The 23,395-nt window shown below is 36.1% G+C and overlaps 1 protein-coding gene across 1 annotated transcript in view; it reads left to right on the plus strand.

Moving 5' to 3' along the window:
- DCC (DCC netrin 1 receptor) overlaps window positions 1–23,395 on the plus strand; it is a 1,099,744-nt gene that overhangs the window by 480,859 nt on the left and 595,490 nt on the right. The window contains exon 3 of the mRNA XM_058557158.1: window positions 17,235–17,519. Coding sequence (XP_058413141.1) covers window positions 17,235–17,519 — 285 coding nt within the window. The remainder of the gene's footprint in view (window positions 1–17,234; window positions 17,520–23,395) is intronic.

Below are 23,395 nucleotides of genomic sequence, written 5' to 3' on the forward strand. Positions count from 1 at the left end.
AGGCTATGACCATGTTAAATGAAAGAAAGGCAAGATTTTGTGTCAGATAGCACCTTGCTGCCGGTATTGCAAACCTGACTCTGAGTTTAATCTCCAATTAAGACTTTGTAGATTCCTTGTACTTTTATCTAAATCTTGTTCTCACTCTGCAATTTTTAGGCCTAATTAATGCAAGCCCATCTATCCTTGTACTATCTCTTCTCCTAGCATTTTAGAAAAATTCGTCAATGATTTTTTTAAGCTAGCGTTAGTATATATTTGTAGAAATGGAGAGTGGAGCATGTTATTTTCTACCCTTTATGCTCCTTAATGCTTTAGATTATGTTTTCTCCACCTGTGTCATTTTTAGCTGCAAAGAGATAGTTCCAGCAAAAGATGAAGAAAAGATGTTCAGAGTTTAATACTATTCAATTAAGACCTAAAGACACTCATCATATAAATTTCTGCTTTTAGATCTTGTCCACAATGGTGTTATTTTTAGATCTTGTCCAAAATGATTATTTCTCCTCTCATTCATTAACAAATCTTTAAATAGATTGCTTACAACTTATAAATAATCTTTAATGCTTTTATAATACATTGGACAGCAGAGAATATCTTTCTCAAGATATTTTAGGCAATTATTTATCTCAACTTCCTGATTTTTTCCCCAAGAATGTCAAAAAAAGGTGAATTTCCACAGCCTCAGTGTATAGCTCATCCAACTGTTACTGGTCACTGCTAATGTGGTCATGATTGTTCAATCCAATTTGTCTCAGAATTAGACAGTTTTGCCTCTGTACCAGACTGAACCATCTCCCCTTAGATGTGTGTTTTTTCCAAGCAGGAGACCTCCTTCTGATGCTTCTCTCTGAAGAAATTAGAGTACTTTCATCTTGCTAGGGGGAGACTGGGTTTGGTCTTTGAAAAGAAATCTGTTAAGATGCTGATAACGTATTTTTAATCAGTAAAATTAGCTTTTTGCTTAATAAATGAAGTGAGTCTTTTCTACTCATTTTATCACAAAGGATTAAGATGTCTTGTTCCCTGTTTTAATTGGAAATTTAAAATATGTTGCCATCCAAATGCGTTAGCACTGAGCTCCCCCACCTCCCCGACTTGCGCTTCCTGTCTTAAAAGCCAATTAAATGGTTTCATTGCTGATTGGCTAGAAGCCTATACAACTTCCTGGCTGCAGGCCATTAACACCCTGGCCAGAAGTGCTGACAGGAAGATGAAGAGATTTACACCCTCTGATTTCTGTATTAACAACAAGGACAAAACAGTATGTGGTCTTGTCAGTGGATAATACAATTTAAAGATATGATTTCTTTTTCCACAGGTGCATTTGTCTCTGAAAATTAGCAGTTCATCTTGGTGTGAATAATAAGGCATCTTCTCTGATAAGTTTGAATTACATTAAAAAAAATCTGTATTATGGACAGGTTCATGATTTATAAGAAGATTATTTCTCTAAATGATAGAACTGGAATCAGCTTATTTTTTAGATCTAAGTTCTGATAACTTGAAAAGTTTAGTGGAAAGGAACAAGTATGGAAAGTGTTATATTTTATAAAGGGAAAGTGCATATGCATATAATTATGAAGAGAAAACTTCTGTTAATCATTTCAGTTAAGATAAAATTACTTTTTAACAACTAAGAACAATGCTCTATGATAATATGATTGCTTTGCTCAATTAATTCTCCACTCGTTTCAATAATTAACTATATATTTTTGCAGGGATATATGTGAAGTAAATGTGTATGTATGCATACATAAACTTACATTAAATATAGAGGGATATATGTATATATTTGACTATAGTCGTGTATATGTAAGTATACATACATACATACCTCTCTATATATCTGTGTCTATTTCTATACAGACATATATATACATAGACAAACACCTGTATGAATATTTATTAATCATGCATATATATACACATATATACATAAGTCAAAAATCATATATAGACATGCATGCATATGTAGAGAACATTTAACATATAACAATTAGAAAAAAGGAATTGGAGACCAGGTAAAAGATATTAATTTTGTATATTCAACACATGTTTTTCCATAAAATGAAATGATTGGATTTGTTTGAGCTCTAAGCCGTCTTCCAGCTTTAAGTGATGAATCTAATAAGTGATGAATCTAAGACTTGTTTATCTTCACACTCCCTTTCATGAAACCATTTAGGAATTCTAGCAATGACGGTAGATGGTTATTGGAAGATAGAAGGATTGTAGAAGGAATACAGGTGAAAGATCAGGCTTTCAGTAATCAATCAACCATTAGCCGTTGACCACATACTACTGCAAATGCACTGTGCTGAGAGGAAGAGAATACAAAGGAATTAAAGTCTTGTTCTTGTCTCCAAGAAGCTTATAGCATAATTTTGGAGAAATATGTAGCCATTGACATCAAAGCCATCAATGGAAAGCAAAGATTGATAAGTGGGGTAGAAAATGCATACCCAAGTCCTACATTTCAGAATCAGTTGAGGTCACTTAAAAAAATGTAGACTGTATTGTAAATCTTGTTTGTCCGATTAAGTTGCTTACAAAACCTTTTCTTGGTAGCTGTTTCGAAGATAATCCAACTCTTGAGGGTCAAATTATTATAAATTGTAAGTTATAAATTATAATAATGAGACTTTCCCATAAATCGAGGCCACCACTGAAATATTCCACAATAGAAAGGACCAGTCATCAAAATTTTAAGATGAAATAAATCAACTGAAGCCAACTATTTCAAAGTTTTCTTAACAGAGGGTCCTTTGCCTACACAGGCAAAACCCCAAAATAATCACTCCTCAATGTGATCAGACTTAAAACGAGGGTACTAGTTGATGTCTGTCTTCACTATAAGACACAGCACTGTGAATATTCACAGAAATATACAGCAATATATCTATCCTTGAGCAATCTAAAATTTAATTGGATAGAAAAGGGGTGCATTAAAATATGATAACCATATCAATAGTAATTGAGTGGCCAAACGAGTGCCAATGAGAATAAATTCAATGAGGTATCAGAAAAGAAAAGAGAAAAAAGATTTGTTTTGGATCTAAAATGTTGAGTTAGGTTCAGATATTTAACTTGTGAATTCAGCAAATATTTATTGAGTGCCTACTAAGTACCAGGCACTGAGGAGACAACGGTAAACACATCTGACTAAGGCTCAACCCACATGAGGTGTGAAAAAGCAATCAGATAGGTGGATGGAGAGCAGAGGGTGGCAAAGCTGAAGACATAGATGGGAAAGTACAAAGTCATGTTCAGGAGCTCAGTGAGAAGACCAGTTACAATAGGACATATGGTTATTATAGGAGAATTATAAGAGATAAGGATAGAGAGTAAATGATCTCATAATCCACCACCCCCCAAATATATTCACATATTAATATCTGATAAGAAATTTGGGAAACAATGCTGTGTTCTGAGATCCCAAATTTACGCTAAAATCAGGTGAACCCTTAGTAAGTCTACTGGTAAGACATTGCCTTAAAGATGCACCTCACACATCACTCATAGGGATCTTCAGATTGATGGACTTCACTGGCATCTTAATAGATGGTTCTAGATCTAAGACTCAGTTCAATAGCATATTTCCCAAAAGGACAAACGGAGATGACAATAAGATGTCAATACGTGTCTCAAATACTGTTCCGATGTAGAAGTATCTATAAACCACTCTAAAGACTATCTCAAATTCTCAAAAGCTGAGGCCAAGAGAAGAGTAAAATCATAAAAAGAGTTTGCTTCAAAGAAAGCAAAATTTGATTCAAAGTGAATTCAAAGAACTTGGCAAAATTTAGGATAAATCTAGCTGTTTTAAACTAATGATTTTCATCTTCTCTTTGTCAAAAAGCTATATGACTTTAAAATAACAATATTTGAGATAGCCTTTGAGAAGAAGAGTTCCAGCTACAGAACCAAAGAAAATTAGAGTAAGTGACTCCAAATTAGTGATAAAGCTCAATAAATGACAAGGTTGTTTATTAGTGATTATAGCAAAGGTAATAAGAGTTGCTCAAATTAACTTGAGTTGAGTTGGTCAGTTTTTGCAATATTGGGCAAATTTTATTCGCTCCTCTCTTACCATAAATCTCCAAGCTTGTTTTTAGGTTCTTCTGTTGTGAGTCTTCATCACTAACACTGTCTGATGAGTGCTGCATTTTCCACTAGACTGGCAGCTGGGCAATCATGGGGAATGCTTTATTTGCCTCTATATCTCCAATGATTAACAGTGTCTAGTGTGTCTATTACATTAGTTTTGTTAAACGTTGGTGGGTGAATATAAGGTCTGGCCACATATTAGGTTGTTTAAATACAGAATCACAGGGTTATATAATTTTATAAATAGAAAGAACTTTGCAGATACTTTCTCTAATCCTTTCGTTTTTGAGATTCAGAGATTGAGATTCAATAACCTGATCTCTTACACCTGTTCGGTTTTCAGTCTCTTACACAAGTGTCTCTTTTCTTGCTTCCCTCTAAACCATCACATTTAGCCACTTAACACAAGTAAAATCCCTTACGGCACAACCTAAATATTTCATTTGGAAACCTGGACTCATTCTTGACCCATTCCTTCCCCTCACAAGCCACACCTCAGCCGTCAACAGGTCCTCAATTTTGAGGTCAGCCTCAAAATATATCAAGTCTCTCTCTTTTTCCCTTCTCTCACTGCTACCTCACTTACCCAAGCTGTGGAGCAGAACACCATGCACTGACTACCAAACCCAGGGGAGAATTCCAGACACTTCTGCTCACTGTGTCTCGGCATTAGAGTCTCCAAGAAAAATACAACACAGTCAAGCACTGGATGGGACAATGCTTTACTCGTATAGAGAAGAGACAGGGGCAAGTTCAGCTCCAACAGTGGGTGTTGGTCCCCTATGGCTAGTGGGGACCCCTCAGCAGTGGATGCAGGGCAATTGGCTTACTTGCGCCCCTCTTGAACTGCAGTAGAAGGACCACAGCCACTTCCTTTTGGAGTCTAAAATTCTGAAAGCTGGGGGTGTGCCTGAGGGCCATTGACATACACGCGTAAGGAGAACAGAGGAACACCTATTGAGCCTGAAACAGGGAAAGAGATTCCCACATAAGGTGATAAGCCCTGCACAGACTGTGTGGGCTCTTATTCCTTGGTAAGGAAGTGTTCCAGGTCCAAGACCCATTATTAGGCAGCTGAGTAGGGGTTGAATGGCTGTATTCACAAGACTGCCTTTCCCCGTACAAGCCATATTTTCTTTCATCTAGGCTACCCTTATGTTTCCATCTGAGATTCCTGCTTTCACTCTTGCCTTCACCCCACTCCCATCCAACTATTCTCTCCACAGCAGTCAGAATGATCTTCAAAAAATGTAAATCCGATCATGTAATTCCCTTGTTCAAAATCCCTGAATAACTTGTCAATGTAGCTGAAATGAAATCCAAACTCACTAAGATGGAGTAAGGCATCTAAATTATCTAACCATGCTCCTCTTTGCCGACTGCTCTTCAAAGCCCAGGCTCTACCTACTGAACCATGCTTCTTGTTAAGAAATACTTCTCAATACTTTACTACATCTTTTTTACCTTCATAGATCACAAAATAAGGAAAGATCATAAACAACCTTGGAAGTAATATTATTGCTGATTCTATAAAAAGTGTGTAAGAACTCTGATACTTGAGGCTTAAAGCTGTTCTGAAGAGATATCTTACTTCCTACCACACACACCTGTACCCCACTTCTAGCCCCCTTAGAAGCAGGGAAAATTATATTTCTGACTGCCCAGGCATGCCCTTTTTCCATCTTTCTCCTCAGTCCAAGCATCTGATAATACAATTGGGCCCAGGAGAATGGCTCCACAACTGAAAAATTTTCATGAAGGATGATTTACTCTTCTCCAATTTACTCAGGTTCTTTACAGCCAAATGATTGTTGGGCAGTAATTACACAAAGAGATAAATCAGAATAAATGATTACTTCAGACTCTTAAGGTGGACTTTGATTCAGGTGAGATGGAGACAAATCCCAAACTAAGAACTTTGGCATCACTTTTTTCCTTTTGAATGGATCATTATGTCAGGTATATTTGGTTAGTCTGGGTCAACCTACCAATATTTGGTAATTCTTTAAGAAGTTTTGATTTTCTCAGGGTCTCAGTAGAGAAGGAGGAAAATCACACAAGTGCAGCAAACAGAAGTATTTTGGCTTTCCATTTTCATTGTGCAAATGCATAGCATGCAAATTGTGTTTTATTAGCTCCAATTTTCTCCCAATAGGTACTTCCAAATCCAAATTAAAATTATATAGATTTATGAGAAGTATTTAATCTAGATTATTATTTCTGCTGGGATTTCTTGATTCTATGTTACAGGTAGATTTTGTGGGGAGAAAAAAGATACTAAAATTATGAGAGGAAAAATGTCTAATCCTTTTGATATATTTGATGAGAACCTTAACTACTATTAAATTAACTTTGTCAAGTACATACTGAGATAAATGCTTTGAGCTGACACTACTTTCTCTGCTGCCTCCTTACACTGAAAACTTGTTCCACTTAGTTTTCTCCTTTCTTTGGCCTCCATCTACAAGTTCTGAATATAGGACTTAGCCACATATTTTTGACAGGAAAAAAAGAACAGTTTCTAATGAGAGGAGGGTGGTCCTACCAAAGAAACTGAGAATAAAAAATATTGCCAGGGAACTTCGGTGGGGCCCTTTATAGCCATGTAAAAGCTATATATTACTATACCTTATATAGTGCCTTGTATGTACTCAATCAATGTTACTGGTAATAATAAAAATAAACACTTGGGTTAATAGATTAACAAGTAGAAGATAATTTAATCCTTTGGATAATATGCTCAATTAAAAATTTGAAATAATCATAACCCAATTGATTCTTGTTTCAATGACCTTTGAAATAGGATAATCTCTTGATAAGTTTCTCTGCTTATGGCTTCCCTATTATTAAGGCTTTGTCATGTTTTACTCAGGAAATACACTGGATGTGAGTCTCACACTCCTCCCACGGACTTCCAAAATCCAGAAGAGTGAATCATTTCCCAAATTGTTACTGTATATTAACATAGCATGACCTAACATGTTAACATAATATAACACAAATATATGTTACTAGTTATTTGTTCGTTAATATGGAGATTAGTCAGTATTTATTGAGTGCTACTGTGTACCTGGGGAGTAATACTAAGACTTAGGAGTCACCGATTCTGCCCTCATAGAGCTTATAATACTTCTGTAGTCAAAACGTACATGACCTATAATAAAACTAAAAAACAATACAAGGCTCTCTTATTTGGTAGAAAAAAGCTGTTGTAGAGATCCCTTAGTGCTTCCTCATCATTTACTGAATTATTTACCATTTCAAAAAATGTTGTGGTCTTTAGATTCACTGCTTTTGCACACATTGTTCTTCTGTTCAGAATGTCCTTTTGGATCTTGGGCATCTGATCAAATTCTATTCATTATTCAAGACCCAGCTCATAATCCACCATTTCTGGAGCTCTTTCCTCATTAATCCCTTCCCAATAGGCATCAGTAAGGATTATTACATCTCTGTTCCCCCAGTATGATGCACTTATCACACAGCATTTTTCTTATATATTTGCTTTTCCTACTGCACTGTGAGCTCTTTGAGGAAAGAAACTAGTGTTGTTCGTCATGGTTTTCCTCAGACAATTAGGATGATGCTTGCCACATATTAGCGCCCAATAAATGTTGATTGATTGTATTAGTCTGAGTTCTTCAGAGAAATAGAACATATATATGTATATATAAAGATATTTGTTGTACGGAATTGGTTCACATGACTATGGAGGCTGAGAAATCCCAGGACGTGCAGTCAGCAAACTGAAGACCCAGGAGAGCAGATAATGTAGTTCCAGTCTGAGTCTGAAAGTCTGAGAACTGGGAGAGCAGATGGTATAAATTGCAGTCCAAGTCTCAGTCTGAAGGCATGAAAAGACTGATGTCCCAGCTCGAAAACATTCAGGCAGAGAGAGTGAATCCTCTCTTACTCCACCTTTTTGTTCTATTCAGGCCTTCAGTGGATTGAATGAAGCCCACCCACATTGGGGAAAGTAATCTGCTTTACTCAGTCTACCAAATGTTAATTTCTTCCAGAAGCACCCTCATAAGTACACTCAGAATAATGTTTAGCCAAATATCTGGGTACCCTGTGACCGAGCCAAGGTCACACATAAAATTAACAATCACACTGACTGATTGATTGATTAAACAATTAATGAATAAATAATGTGGAAGTTCCCATGAAGTGATATAATCAGTGCTGGTAGGAGTTCATGGAGGGTTATCAGGAAAATTTAGATAAAGTGGGGAAGAGGTGGTGACAATGACATGATGCAAAACAAAATATCATACGACTTGAAGAGATTGCTTTTCTGTTATTTGGATGATTTGCTTGCCTTGAATTCAGCACAGTTTACAAGTAGCCCCATTCATAATCAACTTTCATGAATGTCGTGACCATTCATTAGCCATGCCTAATGAGATTTAAGCTTGATGGAAAGCCTGAGCCTGAATTCTGTAAAATTATTCATTACTATTGATTATAAACCAATCTCAAGTTTTCTAGTAAGAATTTCATCTGCAGTGTAGAGAATGAAAATAAAGTTATTGTGAAAGCCTGTGGAGGTAAACCTCTCTTCATGAAATCAATCTGCTCATGAATAGTTGTTTGCAATTTGCACTGAATATAATGCACTGAATAGAGTGTTATAATCATTAGCAAAATTTCATTTTGTATATTTAAGATATGCTTATTTTAGCAAAAAATGAGAAAAATCATTTTCCCTCTCTTTTAAAATTGTTTTTCAACATAATTTTATATGACTGTATAAAGTTAAGTATAGTGGATATACCATAATTTGCCTATACAATCACCAATTGTACAATTAGCCCATTTTCTATTTTTCACTATTTTAAATAATGCTGTACCCAATAATTTTATATATCTAACTTATTCTTCATATATTTATGGATAGATTTCTAGAAGTGGCGTTATCGTGTTAAATTGCTATGATCACATTGCCACACCAGTTTTCAAAGATGGTGCATCAATTCAAACTTACAGAATCATTGTTAGTTATTATTTTAAAATCTTTGCAACATTAATAAGCTAGAGTGCCACATCATTTTTGTTTATATTTTCAGTTTTTGATGACTAATGAACATTTTTTACATTAGAAGCTTGTCTTTTAAAGAATTCCTATAGAAAATCTTATAGTAAAGTAAAACAAGCAAATAAGTCCTAATTGATCTGCATAATAAGTGAGTTTCCATTTGGCTTAATACATATACACAGATAAAGACCAGTTTCAATCATCAAAGATATGGCAGCAAAGCTAAGAGGAAACATAGCTGCGCTGTACAGGGGTTGCTATCTAGTTCTTTCAGTAAGAAGGATTCTATTCCAACTTTCATGTAGAATAATCTCATTGATGTTCAGTGTAATTTGATTAGATTTTATGAAGGATCTATATCCAGGAAGACAATACCATGTGAGTTTGAGGAAAAGGTGGTAAAGCTCTCTTCATTATTTAACCTTGTGCTGGGAAATAGATATTGTATAATAGCTCAGATGGATGTTAAAATGCTACCTGGAAAAATGATTCCAAACTCTGTCTCTATTGACCCTGAAGTTGACAAAAGACATGGATAGGCCAAGCCCAATCATGCTTATCTGATTGCTGATAATGAAATCAAGAGGAGCAGGGCTGTTACTACATGGGTGTAGCTAATATCTGAGAACTGCCTTCAGGGAGAGTTGGGTGGGGTTTGAAATCCAGCTGTGTTTTGCTGGCTGATCCCGTGGAGTACCTTTTTAAATTTCATCGCTTCAAAGATGGCACCCTTTCCCAATTCTAATAAAGGCACCATGTAGGCTACCAGAGGTGCTGAGGATGTTATTAAGAAGGATGATTTGGGGAAAGCTGAATTACTCCATGGATTTGAAGGTCAAGAATCTAGCAACCCTACTAGGAGAGATTACAATAGACCAGCATTCAAACTGGCTCTTGATCACCCACAGATTACAGGAGACCCAAAATGATCACCAGGTTCCAGTCTTATGTATAATCAGTCTTCAAGGATGTGGGAGAGTACCAGCCCTTCAGGGCATTTATATTGGACAAACCCCAAAGGTGATTCTGAGAAAGACTTATTTGATAACATTTCTGCTTGACTATTTTTTGCCTAGGGGATGAGGTCATTGTGTGTTGATGAATTTGCAGAGCTGGACAAACTGACTGTGTAATTTACCTGCACAGATTTCCTTTCCTTTTCACACTTCTTCTATTACATCCTTCTGAGGTTCAACTAATTGGCCATATGGATTTTTTTATAAGATTACGCACAGGGTGAATGTGGCTGGCACCTACCAGACACACTTACTAGACTTGTTTTGCAATGCCATGTTTGAGCGACTGCTCTTTAGCCAACCACCTAGAAGACTGTAATTTTGCCAGGGAAAATAGAGAAGCAAAAAAACTGGAAAAAAAATAAAGAAGGGAAATGATAATGCACAGAGGGACATACAGACAGAAATATGCTTATAACAAATTCCAAAAATTCTTTACTGATCTTCTGGCTGCTGAAGAGGACCAAATCGAGAGAACTTCTCTTTGGATTACCTCTCTTCTCTTTCCCTTGGCTAATCTGTGAAGTAAAAGTGGGCAAACAAGGTCTGGCTTTGAAGAGATGTAGATTTGAAGCTTTAATTTGGAACAAACAAAGCATTTACAGCAGCCCTCTCTGGCAATTGTAGAATATTACCACATTGCTGAATATTTAAAAGCGAAGCATGATTCTAACTCCTAGGTCTGTCCCCTGATTGATGTCTCTTTTTATTAAATGAACTTTAATTACTTAATAATTAGACCCTTCATAGGTGGAGATGTGGATCCTGATAGTCTGCCAAACAGGCTAGAGGGCAAATCAGAAGAATGTACCACTTTCACATTAGAATTTAAAAGAAGGAATAGGCCCATTCTGGGGGTGTGTGGGTGGAGGAAAGGCCTCCCTAGAGACAGAGAGTCTTGGCATAAACCTGGACTGTGAAATGCTTTATTTCCACTTTTGCTTAAAAACCAAAGTAGTTTAAAATTAAATGAATGAGAGTGCATGTCTATGATATTCAGAGTTTCTGGATCTGACGGAAAGGTTTCTCCTCACCTATGTGATATGGGTATGCACAGGTGGAAGGGTACGGAGAGACTATTGTTCTCATTATTTTAATTTTGAGAGCCTAACATTTTTGATGTCCCTACAGATTTAGCAGCTTTTCATTCATTGCCATGGTGATTTTTTACCTCATTTTTTTAGCATCACAAAAAGAAATTCCAAATGAAAAATGTTTGCAGCTTTTGCTATTAACATGTCTACTGCCCTGGTGACAGCCAACAGTTTGGTTGTGCCTGGCTACTGAGGAAATATGTATTGGCTGGACTCTAATTGATGGCTGCAGCCATTGTCAAGGCTTTCTCAGCTGGGGTGGGGGAGGTGGGGACTGGCCCTCAGATCAATGATAACTTTGCTCCTGGGGACAGTGATTTGAAGGGAGGATGGGGAAATCTCATTCAAAATGTATATCACTGGTCCACAATTTAAATTTATGGGGCTTAGATAAAATTTTCACGGATACATTAGGCATAGCCTCATTTCCCCCCACAGAATCTCTTATCAAATGAAAGGCTTTATGGGTTGACTTCGTGTATGTTTATTAGCCGCAGCTCTTTTTCACTTTCCCTGAAAAAAAATCCCTGCTTTCTCCCTCTCTTTATGCCTCTTTGGTCATTGCTATCCTTCTAAGACTTCCTAACGTTTAGAGCCTGGGCTATTTGCCTAAACTAATTATCTTACAAATAATACATATTTTTTCATTCAACAAATACTTGAAGGACAATTATATGCTATGCACTGTGCTAAGTGATCAGAGTACAGAATAAAATAGACCCAGCCCTGCTTTTGTGGAATTTACAGATTAGCCAGGAAGATGGCTATTAATTCCACAGTTAGTTAATTACAATTGAAGTAAGAGCTGCAAAGGAGACATCTAGGGACAATTGGTGTTATCCGGGCTTGGGGGAGGCCTCTCTGAGGAAGTGAGAATTCGGACACTGCATTGGCACTATTAAATCCCAGGTATTCAAGCGCTGCATTATTGAAGAGCTGGAAAGAGTAAAACTCCTCCTTGCATGGGTAGTTAGTAAATGTTCTAGAAAAGAATTGTGGTTAAGGCTGTTTAACAGGCCTTGAGCAACGTTTAACAAAATAACATATATAAATAGACACTTAATGAATCCTTTTAGTGTTAAAATTAGTATTAGAGAGTAACTGAAGGATCCTTTACAGAAATCCAAATAAACAGGGTGAGACCCATTTCTCCATGGTACTCTCCTAATGGCTATATATCTCTTGCTAACAGCACTTAATGCTTACTATACAACTATAATTAGGATAGTTGACATCAATAAAATTTCTGATGCTGAAGCCCAGGCACTTTTACTGAGTATTAGTTACTTATAAAATTTGAATTATAATGTCTGTGTTTATCATTTCTAGGATGGGATAAAACGAAGCTCTCACATGTGCCTGCCTGACTTTTCCATGTGTAAAACAACATGTTCTTTCCTTTTTATAGTTCCTGAACTGATCCCTCACTCATAAGTGCTGGTCTTTGTTAATGTATGGAGGTGCATATAATGTGTCAACCGCTAAGTTAGCTGGTATGAGACACTTCCAACAAGTCCAGGTGTTTCTAGATTTAAAGCTGTCACAGCATCCTGGGCCAGACTAGGTGTGAGGGTAGGAACCTTGACTACAATTCATTCTTGGAAACAGCCTTTCCCCAAGGCTAACAATGAAACCAAAAATATGTTTGTGTGCTATTTTTAATAATACAGTACTTCAGGGGCTGAAGTTTGTCTGTATGAATTTACTCTAGGGCAGAATGTGCTCACTTAGCAACAGAGTGTGCCCAGTACTGTGCTGATACTTGGGGGTTGAGGAGTGGGGAGGTACCCATCTATAAAGGAAACTCCTCTTGGGACATTTTCACTCCGATTGGGGAAACAAGGTATTTTAACAAATATGATAATTCAGTACTAATTTTTTTTAAACAATTATACATAATGTAGACATTTGAATGAGTTTTGCTCCCATTCCAGTTCTATCTGTAAAGTGGAGACAAGAATACTTAAAGAGATGTGGTGAGGATTAAATGAATTAATTTACAAAGGAGCTTAGAATAGTGCAAATGATAAAACTGAGACCTTGACCAAAGTCATCCAGCTGGTTAAATAGTGAAGCTGAGAAGTGACCCCAGGTAATCTGGTACCCAGGTGTGTTGTTATTCACCATTCCAAACTGCCACAGAATATGTTAGAAAGGGATAGAGCCAACACTCAAAAGCAATTATCAAAATTTGGATGTTTGCAATGCTTTATTTAAACATTCAGAGTCGCATAGAAGCTTAGCAAATATTTGTGTATTTTTTTTTCTTTTAGTAGATATTTGATATATTCTGTGGACATAAAATACCGAAAAAACATATATACAAATGTTTAAACACTTTTTAGTCTTTTGTTTATACAATCAACTATGTCCAATTAGCTATAAATTATGCGAGTTGTAAGTATTCAAAAAATTGAGATGATTTCCAGTAAGCAAGACTAAGACAAAGAGGATTTTTTGACTCAGTACCTTAAGAATGACCTCAGTTTTGAAAGGTAAATGTTAGGGGAGAGGATACTCCTCTTTAGAGCAAACACCATGAGAAATACTGTCAAGAAGAAACCATGTTTAGGGCATAGACCAGTTCAATAGATCTGAGAATTCTTTTGCAGAAGTTATGGGAAATGAGTCTGTTGGGTGCATTGTGATAGATTCTTGGGTACCAGCATTTGGGGGATAAGACAATAAATTTTTGGAACATCAGAGTTTCCCGAGTGAAACAAAAACTGAAGATTTATCAACACCCATCTTTTAACTGTGTGTGGAATGGATTTGGGTGAGAAAAGAGTGGAGATAGGAAGACCATTTGTGCTACGATTACAGTGGGTCAGATGTGATCTAATGAGTCTGAGCCAGGCTTTTTCCATGAACAGGCTCTCGTTGAGCAAGTAACTATTTTTCATGAGAATCTAGTTAAAATTATACCTGTATCTCTCTATGAATGAAGCATAGGAATCATTTGTATTGCATTAGAGCATTAAATGACTCTTCTGAAAATACTGTATTTCATTTGTATGTGTTACAGTGAGTTTAATGTTCATTACTAGGTGCTCATACTCATGCCTTGAAAATATAGTACTAAGTTGATAGCCTATAACTCCTTTTTTTAATACTGGTGCTGGTTTGTTACACCACTGTGAGGTGTGAGTGCTAAAATTCAGCGCAATATTGGGAGCATTAATTCAAGCCATATAGAGCCTTGTAAACTTAGAATTGCTTTTTGATGTGTGTGGTTTCCTTTGTAGAGACAAAAAGAAAAAGCTACAAATCATGTTTATAATTTCTTGCTATGTCAAATAATCAACTATTTGAAGTTTTCAAACATGATATTATTAAATTTTAAATGGGAGACAATTCTGACTCCTGTTTATTAAGATCTGAAATCAACATAGAGTGCATATGAATAAACATGTGGAATAGTAGCCAATTTCATTAAGTCTAATCATATTAATATACAATCTGATGCCTCATGTATGGCTCTTGGAGCTAGATGAAGTTTCCGTAAAGGAACCAATTGTTGGGGCCAGCCGCGTGGCGTAGCGATTAAGTGCGCGTGCTTCGCTGCTGGCGGCCCAGGGTTCAGATCCCGGGCGCACACTGACGCACTGCTTGTCAAGCCATGCTGTGGCGGCGTCCCACATAAAGTGGAGGAAGATCGGCATGCATGTTAGCTCAGGGCCAGTCTTCCTCAGCAAAAAGAGGAGGATTGGCATCAGATGTTAGCTCAGGGCTGATCTTCCTCACACACAAAAAAAGGAATCAATTGTTGAGTATCAATATGATTTACTCATTCATTTTATATTTTATTCTATGCTCTAGAACTTTGCAAGTGAATTTTTTGAACCACAGACATTCAGATGTAAAATAGATATTTAGAATTTTATCCAATAGGACCATATATCTGAATATATAAATGTTTCCAGATATTTTATCCACTTATCCAAATTAATTTATTCTTACCTCTGTTATATAGAATATATAACTTGTATGTGTGAGTAAATTACCAACTATATTTCCTTAACTATTAAATAAAACACTAGGGATAGAGACCAAGAAGAAAGTATTAAATAATAAAGTCAGAAATTTTTTGAAAATCTGTTGGCCTATGTAACCATCACCACGTCTGTCCACTACTCCTTGCAGTTTGCCTTGTGTAGTATACACAAACTATTCTCTGTTTAAGTACATGATTTAAATCCGTGCCAAAGCCAATCGGTAGTAGATTAATGTACCTTCTTTTGAATAGACTCAAGACTATACTCTACAAACAGCCTAGAAGTTGGACTTTGAACAATGAGCAAGGGCATAAGTTAACTGATTCCTTTTGGTCTTTGTTGAAGTGGTAGATTCAACACAGTTATAGATTAGTTCTGGTAACTAAATGAGAAGAATAGAATTAGGCATGTGGCTGGTGCCCCCTGCAGATACACTTGTAGTGTTGAGACAATTGGATAGCTCTGTGGATCCAGATTCTAGAGCGTTAACTTGGGAACCATATTAGTAATTTTAGTACCTATGTGTGGGATAAATTTCAATTGATAAATTAATATTTGCATCAATGTTAATGTTTCTGCATGGTCTAGAATTAATTATTCTTACTAAAGAACAACCTTAATATTGCATCTCCAGGTCTGCAGGTCTGTTTGTGTGAGTGTAACTATAATGAGTGGTATACCGTCTTCAGCAGGTGCCTATTCCATATGTGATGTTGATGTAATCTTCTATTTCATAGATTCAGTTATCGTGTGGCTCAAATACTCTAATCTCTGAGAGGGACATGAAATGCCACCTTTACCTAGGGAAGGAGACTTCTCTACAGAGTCTATTATTTATTATAGAGTCTATATTTATTACCTACAGGACCTGGAAATTACATGGCACATCTGTGCCCACACTGTGAGGTTGCAGGTAGAAAGGGAGAGAGAGGGGGCACGGGTTTGGGGTTCTGCTTTTATTTGGGTCAAGAGTCGGGGCATAGGGTTTCACAGGCTCATTATTGGTGAATTTAAAAGGTAGCAGCAGAAATGTAAAGTTCAGGAAGAGAAAAAAACAAGCGGCCCAAATGGGTCAAAGGATCTCTAACCCAAAGGAACTCTCTCGCAAGATCTCTAAAACAAAGGCACCTCGGGGGAGGAGGGCTGGGTCTTTATCTAGTTTGTGGCTGGCAATGTGTTTATTCGCAAGATAGCCATCTTTGATGTGGATGCTTCTTTGAAGTGGTTGCTTCGGTAATCAAAGCCAAAATTAGGTACTTGCATTACAAAAAAAGAAAAACCAACTGTCAGAGTTTGCACAACAATAGCCCATAGAAATGCAACAAGTTACCAAAGAATTCATACAGCTAGGTGGCCCAGCCAGGCTAGAACTCAAGCTAGTCTAATTCCAACTTCAGCAATTTTACCTTAAGCAGTTAACCCATAAAAGATGGTTCTCTGTTACTATAATTGGTGGTTAATATCACCCATCTTTCTTGAAACTGCCCTAGGTTATGCCATATGGCCAGTCCTGCATGAATCCCCATAACTTCATAGTCCGTTGTCCAAACTTGAGTAATGGGAAGAACATTGGACCAGGATTCAGAAGAACCAGGTCTCACTTGCATGATTGTCACATAATAACTGTGTGAACTTGAGTATGGAATTTCATTTCTCTGAGCCTCAATTTCCTCAGGTGTAAGATAAGGATGATCTTGTCAGCTCTGTTTATTTTATAAGGCTGTTTTATTAACCAATAATAACAAAACAACAAGCTTCTAGAAATTGGAAGCTTGGCAACATCTTTATCATTTTTTTAGCCAACGAAACTACCGTAGTGCCAGACACATAATGTGGTAAAATGAGAAGAGCAAATGATGAAATTTGAGACACTACTTTGTAAAATACAATTTTCTATAAAGAATATAGGTGTGATTATTTTTATTGGTGATCATTGTGCTTCATCAGTAAGATTACCCTTCCTTCTTCGTTTTTACCCTAGGGCCACTGAGGTTCCTTTCCCAGACAGAATCTGTCACGGCCTTCATGGGAGACACAGTGCTACTCAAGTGTGAAGTCTTTGGGGAGCCCATGCCAACAATACACTGGCAGAAAAACCAACAAGACCTGACTCCGATCCCGGGCGACTCCCGAGTGGTGGTCTTGCCCTCTGGAGCCCTGCAGATCAGCAGACTTCAGCCAGGGGACGTTGGAATCTATCGATGCTTAGCCCGGAATCCAGCTAGCTCGAGAACAGGAAATGAAGCAGAAGTCAGAATTTTATCAGGTATGGCAGTCGTCTTTATTCTCCTCAGAATTATATTCTCTGTAGTAGTTTGAACAAGAATTTTACTTTTAACAATATTTTGTAATTGTTTTTAAGTTCTATATTATTTATTGGGTTTTGTTTTTCTTATTTTTTCTTCCTTTCTAACTTAGATGAGTATATGCCAAAAGCTTTCTTTATTTTTCCATATCTTGTAGTTGAAGTTTCTGGAGAAACAGATACTTTTCTTATATTTGGCTTCATTCATTTATTCATTCACTCATTCATTAATACATAATGAGTGCTTCTTTGTGCAAAGCCCATTGCTAAGCATTTTTTATTATTGTTTCATTTTCTTCTGATAACACTCTAAGAGGTAGTTGTTATTATCCTCATTTTCAAAGGATGAAGATGAGGCTTAGTGAGGTTAAGAACCTTCCCCAAGTTAAAATTGAACATTCATTTACTCATCCATTCATATACTCATTTCTGAGAAGCATTGTGCTAAGTACTAGGTATATAGCAGTGACTAAGACTGACACAGAGCCTAGTTTATTACAGTTCTGGGTGAACATGGACATAGAAATCATTACAATAAAGTGTGATTGATATTACTATAGGGAAAGTGGTTTCTCTCCATCTCTTATCTCCCTTTCTCTTCTCCAGCAAATCTTTAAGACTGGGCTCATTTTCCTCTCCTAAATAATTAGAAGCTGGATTGGATACTCTCTAAGATCTCTTCTCTACTATATTATATCTATGTAATATCTACTTTCTCACTTAGTCTCACTTGTGGGGTTTACTTAGACTCACTTCTGAGAGTCACAAAGAAGGCACACACTTAATTGTGATGGACTCTCTATCAAAGCATTGCTGTTGGCTCTTGTCTCCACATTCTGTATGCACTTATCACAAGTCCTTCAGCAAGGTAGAGGGTAACATTCCTAAGCCATTTCAAAATCACACTGGCAATTTGATTGAAAGTTTCCAGACACTTTAATAAGGACATCTCTGAAACCTCTTCCAATTCTTTTGTGTATTCTCGCCTCCATTAGTCACAGGGATACTGACTTAAATGTGTCAATAACCATCAGTGACACTGTTGCCTTCCATCCGCTAGGCAATGACAGATGCAAATGTAGCATTTATTCCCAACACACACATGCATTTATTTAGGCATCCATTAGATACATGAAAATTTTAAATATTTATATTCACATATCCTTAATAATGCATCAAAGTCAATCAGATAGGAAGCCTAGGTAAGCCACATAGAAAATTGGCAAGAATGTTTGACTATCTTAATGTGACTGAAAAACCTGTTTTCCAATGGTATTAAGGGATAAAGTTGGACTAATTAAATATTAAATCTGAAATTGAGAGTTTTGAAAGACACAGATGTAATCATCAAATCACCCTTTACGTTTATTTGTTCACCTTGTAAAACACATTTGCATTGTAATCCATGGAGATTTATTTAAAGCCAAATTTCATATTGTTAATTTGGCTAAAATTAAGAATATGTTGGTATACTTTGGAGGTGTATGGAGATTTCTTAGCTGAATAAAAACTGAAACTTTTTGAAATTGTTCCATCTAATAAGAATTTTTCTCCAAGTTCAATGAATTCAAATATAAACTTCAAAAAGGAATTATGAGCTGAGTTAATAAACACAGTTACACACACTTGATATTGTCATACTTGATTAAGCCTGTCTCATATGCCACTGACCACATAAAGGACCTACTGAAGGAGCATATGTTTGTCTCATTCATCTTCTAGTTTGCAAGTTGGTGTAGAGGTCAAATACACAGGTCCACAGCAAGTACAAAATTGAATGAGAGAATGAATGAATGAGTGGTCAATTGCAGTTTCTCTCAGTTGCCACTAATGGCAACTCTTTCATTTTAAAAATCACACTAATCCTTTCTGAATCAATTTCTACTCTCTATAGGTACTGATTTGAGGGAGTAATAAATTACATACATATATTGCTCATTCTCTATTCTAAAACTTATTTAATCCAGTAAAATAGAGTCAATTTAAATGGAAACCCATCATTTTATTAACATGATTTAGAAGTATTAAAGTGGTACGTGAATGGTTACCACTCTTTAAAAAAAATATATATACTTCCATGGTCCTTTAAGTACCATGTTGAGTGATGAAGTTATGTTTTTTCCTTTAGTTTGAAACATAAATGCTCATTTGAAGTTTTCCAACTTTGTCCAACACTTGTTTTTATCATAATTCAGACAGAGAGTATATGAATTTGTGTGCATATGTTTATAGAGAGTTAGCTATTTCTAAATAATATACAATTTAGTGTATTTATTCAAGTTTAGGTGAAATTCATTGCAAATTGCCACTTTTATATATCAGGTGTCTGATATCACCAAGTAACTAAGATATGTTAAATTCAGATTTTCAGAGTCAAATAGTTGTTTTGAAATGCTGTCATTCAGCAAGTAGTTTCAGTTTATTCACTAAAGAAATAAATACTTTATTCAACAAACTTTTGAGTGAATTATATATACCTGCAATCATGCTGGTTGCTAGGAATGCAAATTGGTAGACCATGCCCTAAAACAGCTATTGTCTAGGAGGGGAAATAGATAAAGCAAGAGGGCTTGTTATAAGAGACAAAACACAGAGTATTACCTTACATAAGAGAGAAATACTAATGTGCTAATCATGAAGAACAAGTAGTGGCTAGGCAAAGAGAAGAGTACACCAGGAAAAAAGGGCAGCATAAGCAAAGCATTGAGAAAAGACAGGGAAAATCTTTTCAGGGGAACAGTACATTTTCTGCTTAACTGGATCATAGGGCACAAGAAGTGTTGGAGGGGGACAAATTGGAGGTAATTACGATAAACTGAAGAAAGAAAGGTAAGGTAGAATGTGGAGCATTAATCCTGGAAAGAATTGACCAAAAGCTGCTACTAAAGTGATATCAGAAGAGATTCAGAAATGAAGACGGGTGGGGAGATGCTAAGAACAGGTCTTGGAAACATATCAGATGTGGCTTATGAGGGAGGGGATGGAGTCCAGGCTCAGAGAGAAGCCAGGTAGGTGCACTTTGCACTAAGATTGGGAGTGGGATAATGGTGTTATTGTCTTCAAAATAAATTACAAATTTTTAAAAGAGATTGTCCCATAACATTTTATATTTTCCTGATTAAATGAATAATTATTCGTTTCGTTCAAAGGTAGGAAAATTGGTAACTGATTTGATTTGTTGATTAATGTTTTAAGACAGAAATTGAATTCTTGCTTATGAGGAATCGTACATTTTTAACAGAGCAAGTTAGTATTAAATTGTTGTAAAGGATTTTTTAAAAATATTGATAACAAAACACTAAGTGAGAGTTGAGATGGTTTAAAATGTCTTGTTGTATGTGATGGAGAATATATGAGGGATTGAAGCAGCCACTGTGATTGTCAAGTCCACTTTATCCATTTCTCATCACATCTGAGTCCCAAGCAGTAGACTGAATTGCTGAATTATAAATCTGCTTTGGGCGCTAGGTTGACTAAAATAACTGGCCCATACACTGGAACTCTTAGTTTAGTTTTCTTAATGGCCTAATTGAATTGATCAATTGGTAATTCAATCTATTGTTCATTTGTTTAAACACAGATGACTTGGGCCTTGGGTAGACCTGAACTGTATAATTAGAGGTATTGGCTTTTTTTTTTTTTTAATTTTTTGTTTATTGCAGTAACATTGGTTTATAACTATAAATTTCAGGTGTACATCATTATACTTCTATTTCTGCATAGATTACATCATGTTCACCACCCATATACTATTACAACCCATCACCACACACATGTGCCGAATTATCCCTTTCGCCCTCCTGCCTCCCCCCTTCCCCTCTAGTAACCACCAATCCAATCTCTGTCTCTATGTGTTTGTTTATTGTTGTTATTATCTACTACTTAATGAAGGAAATCATACGGTATTTGACCTTCTCCCTCTGACTTATTTCACTTTGCATAATACCCTCAATGTCCATCCATGTTGTCACAAATGGCTGGATTTCATCGTTTCTTATGGCTGAGTAGTATTCCATTGTGTATATATACCACATCTTTTTTATCCGTTCGTCCCTTGATGGGCACTTAGGTTGCTTCCAAGTCTTGCCTATTGTGAATAACGCTGCAATGAACACAGGGGTGCATGTATCTTTACGCACTGGTGTTTTCAAGTTCTTTGGATAAATACCCAGCAGTGGATTAGCTGGATCATATGGTAGTTCTATCCTTGATTTTTTGAGGAATCTCCATCCTGTTTTCCATAGTGGCTGCACCAGTTTGCACTCCCACCAGCAGTGTATGAGAGTTCCCTTCTCTCCACATCCTCTCCAACACATATTGTTTCCTGTCTTGTTAATTATAGCTGTTCTGAAGGGCGTGAGGTGATATCTCATTGTAGTTTTGATTTTCTTTTCCCTGATAGTTAATGATTTTGAACATTTTTTCACGTGTCTGTTGGCCACCTGTATATCTTCTTTGGAGAAATGTCTGTTCAGGTCTTTTGCTCATTTTTTAATTGGGTGGCATTGGCTTTTAATGGAATAAATTGGACTAAACTATGTTTCAAATGATTTTTCTCCATAATATTTATTTCTATTGAAATACATTTTAATAGGAGCCATTCCAAAATTTATATTATTTAAAGAGGAAATTATGTTTTCTAGTTTTAAAACAAATAGTTTCAGAATTTTGGTGATCACTAGGGATTATTACTAACTCTATGGGTGCATTAAACTTTTTAGTTTGACTGAATATAACTTACAGTTTAAAATTAATTACATTTTGCTACCATTTATTTTTTAAAATTTCTATGTAATAATGATCTGTAGGAGATAACAAACAAGGCACATTCTTTGTTTTTAAATTTACTGTCAAGCCAGGCAGTAGATAATTCAAGTAGCCATATGACAACATAAGGCAGGGAATGGTCAATTCAGGTAAACATATCTAGTTCCAAAGCAACACAGACAAGGAATAAATCAATTCTAGGTGGAAAATTTGGAAAATCTTTATGGAGATGATTACTTTTCTAGATCATCAGCAGAAAACCATTTGTAGAATGATAGCGGCACATGGTAAATCTGGAATGAGAAGTTGAGCCTACCTTATGGAGAGCCTCAAATCCCATGTGCAGCAATTTAGACTTGATTCTATTCACTTTATTGATGGTTGGGAATCATTGAAGATTTTTGAGCAATGGATGCCATGACATAAACATACACACGGAAAAACAGAAACAAGAAAGTGAAGAGCAAATCAGATTGACGTACTACCTGATTTTTTGTATAACGCTTAACTGTTTTTCACTGCATTGAAGGATTTTTCCATAGTTTGCTTTCTTTGTTTTGGCTAGTTTTGAAGAAAACTATTTCTTTTGCCATGCTATAGACAGGATACTTTTAGCCTTTCATAGATCTAAGCTGGATAAAATGGTGTTTTGACCTTCACTCTTATGTGTGCTTAGAAAAGAATGAAATACAACACCATGTTATATTTAAACATTGTGAAGTCCATGTTTCCTATATATTATACCAGATTTAATCCAGATTGCATGAAGAGGTCAGCATGTAGACTATCACAATCCATTTCCATGGATTCAGATCATATTGAGTTAGTATTGATTAATTAATAAATATTTAAAATTCCCGATTTGAACTTATTATAAGTTGATAAAGCATAGAATCTGACACCAGACTAAGTACAAATCTTGGTTTCACCACTTACTAGTTGTGCAATTTAGGGCAAGGTACTTAATCTAAGTCTTACTTTATTTATCTTGCAAAATGAAAGAGTATAGAGTGTATTTCACAGAGTGGTTACAAGGCTTTAATTTAATAGGCCAAGTACAACACCTGGAC

The sequence above is a fragment of the Diceros bicornis genome, chromosome 16 (genome assembly GCF_020826845.1).
Source record: "Diceros bicornis minor isolate mBicDic1 chromosome 16, mDicBic1.mat.cur, whole genome shotgun sequence".
Lineage (NCBI taxonomy): Eukaryota > Metazoa > Chordata > Mammalia > Perissodactyla > Rhinocerotidae > Diceros > Diceros bicornis.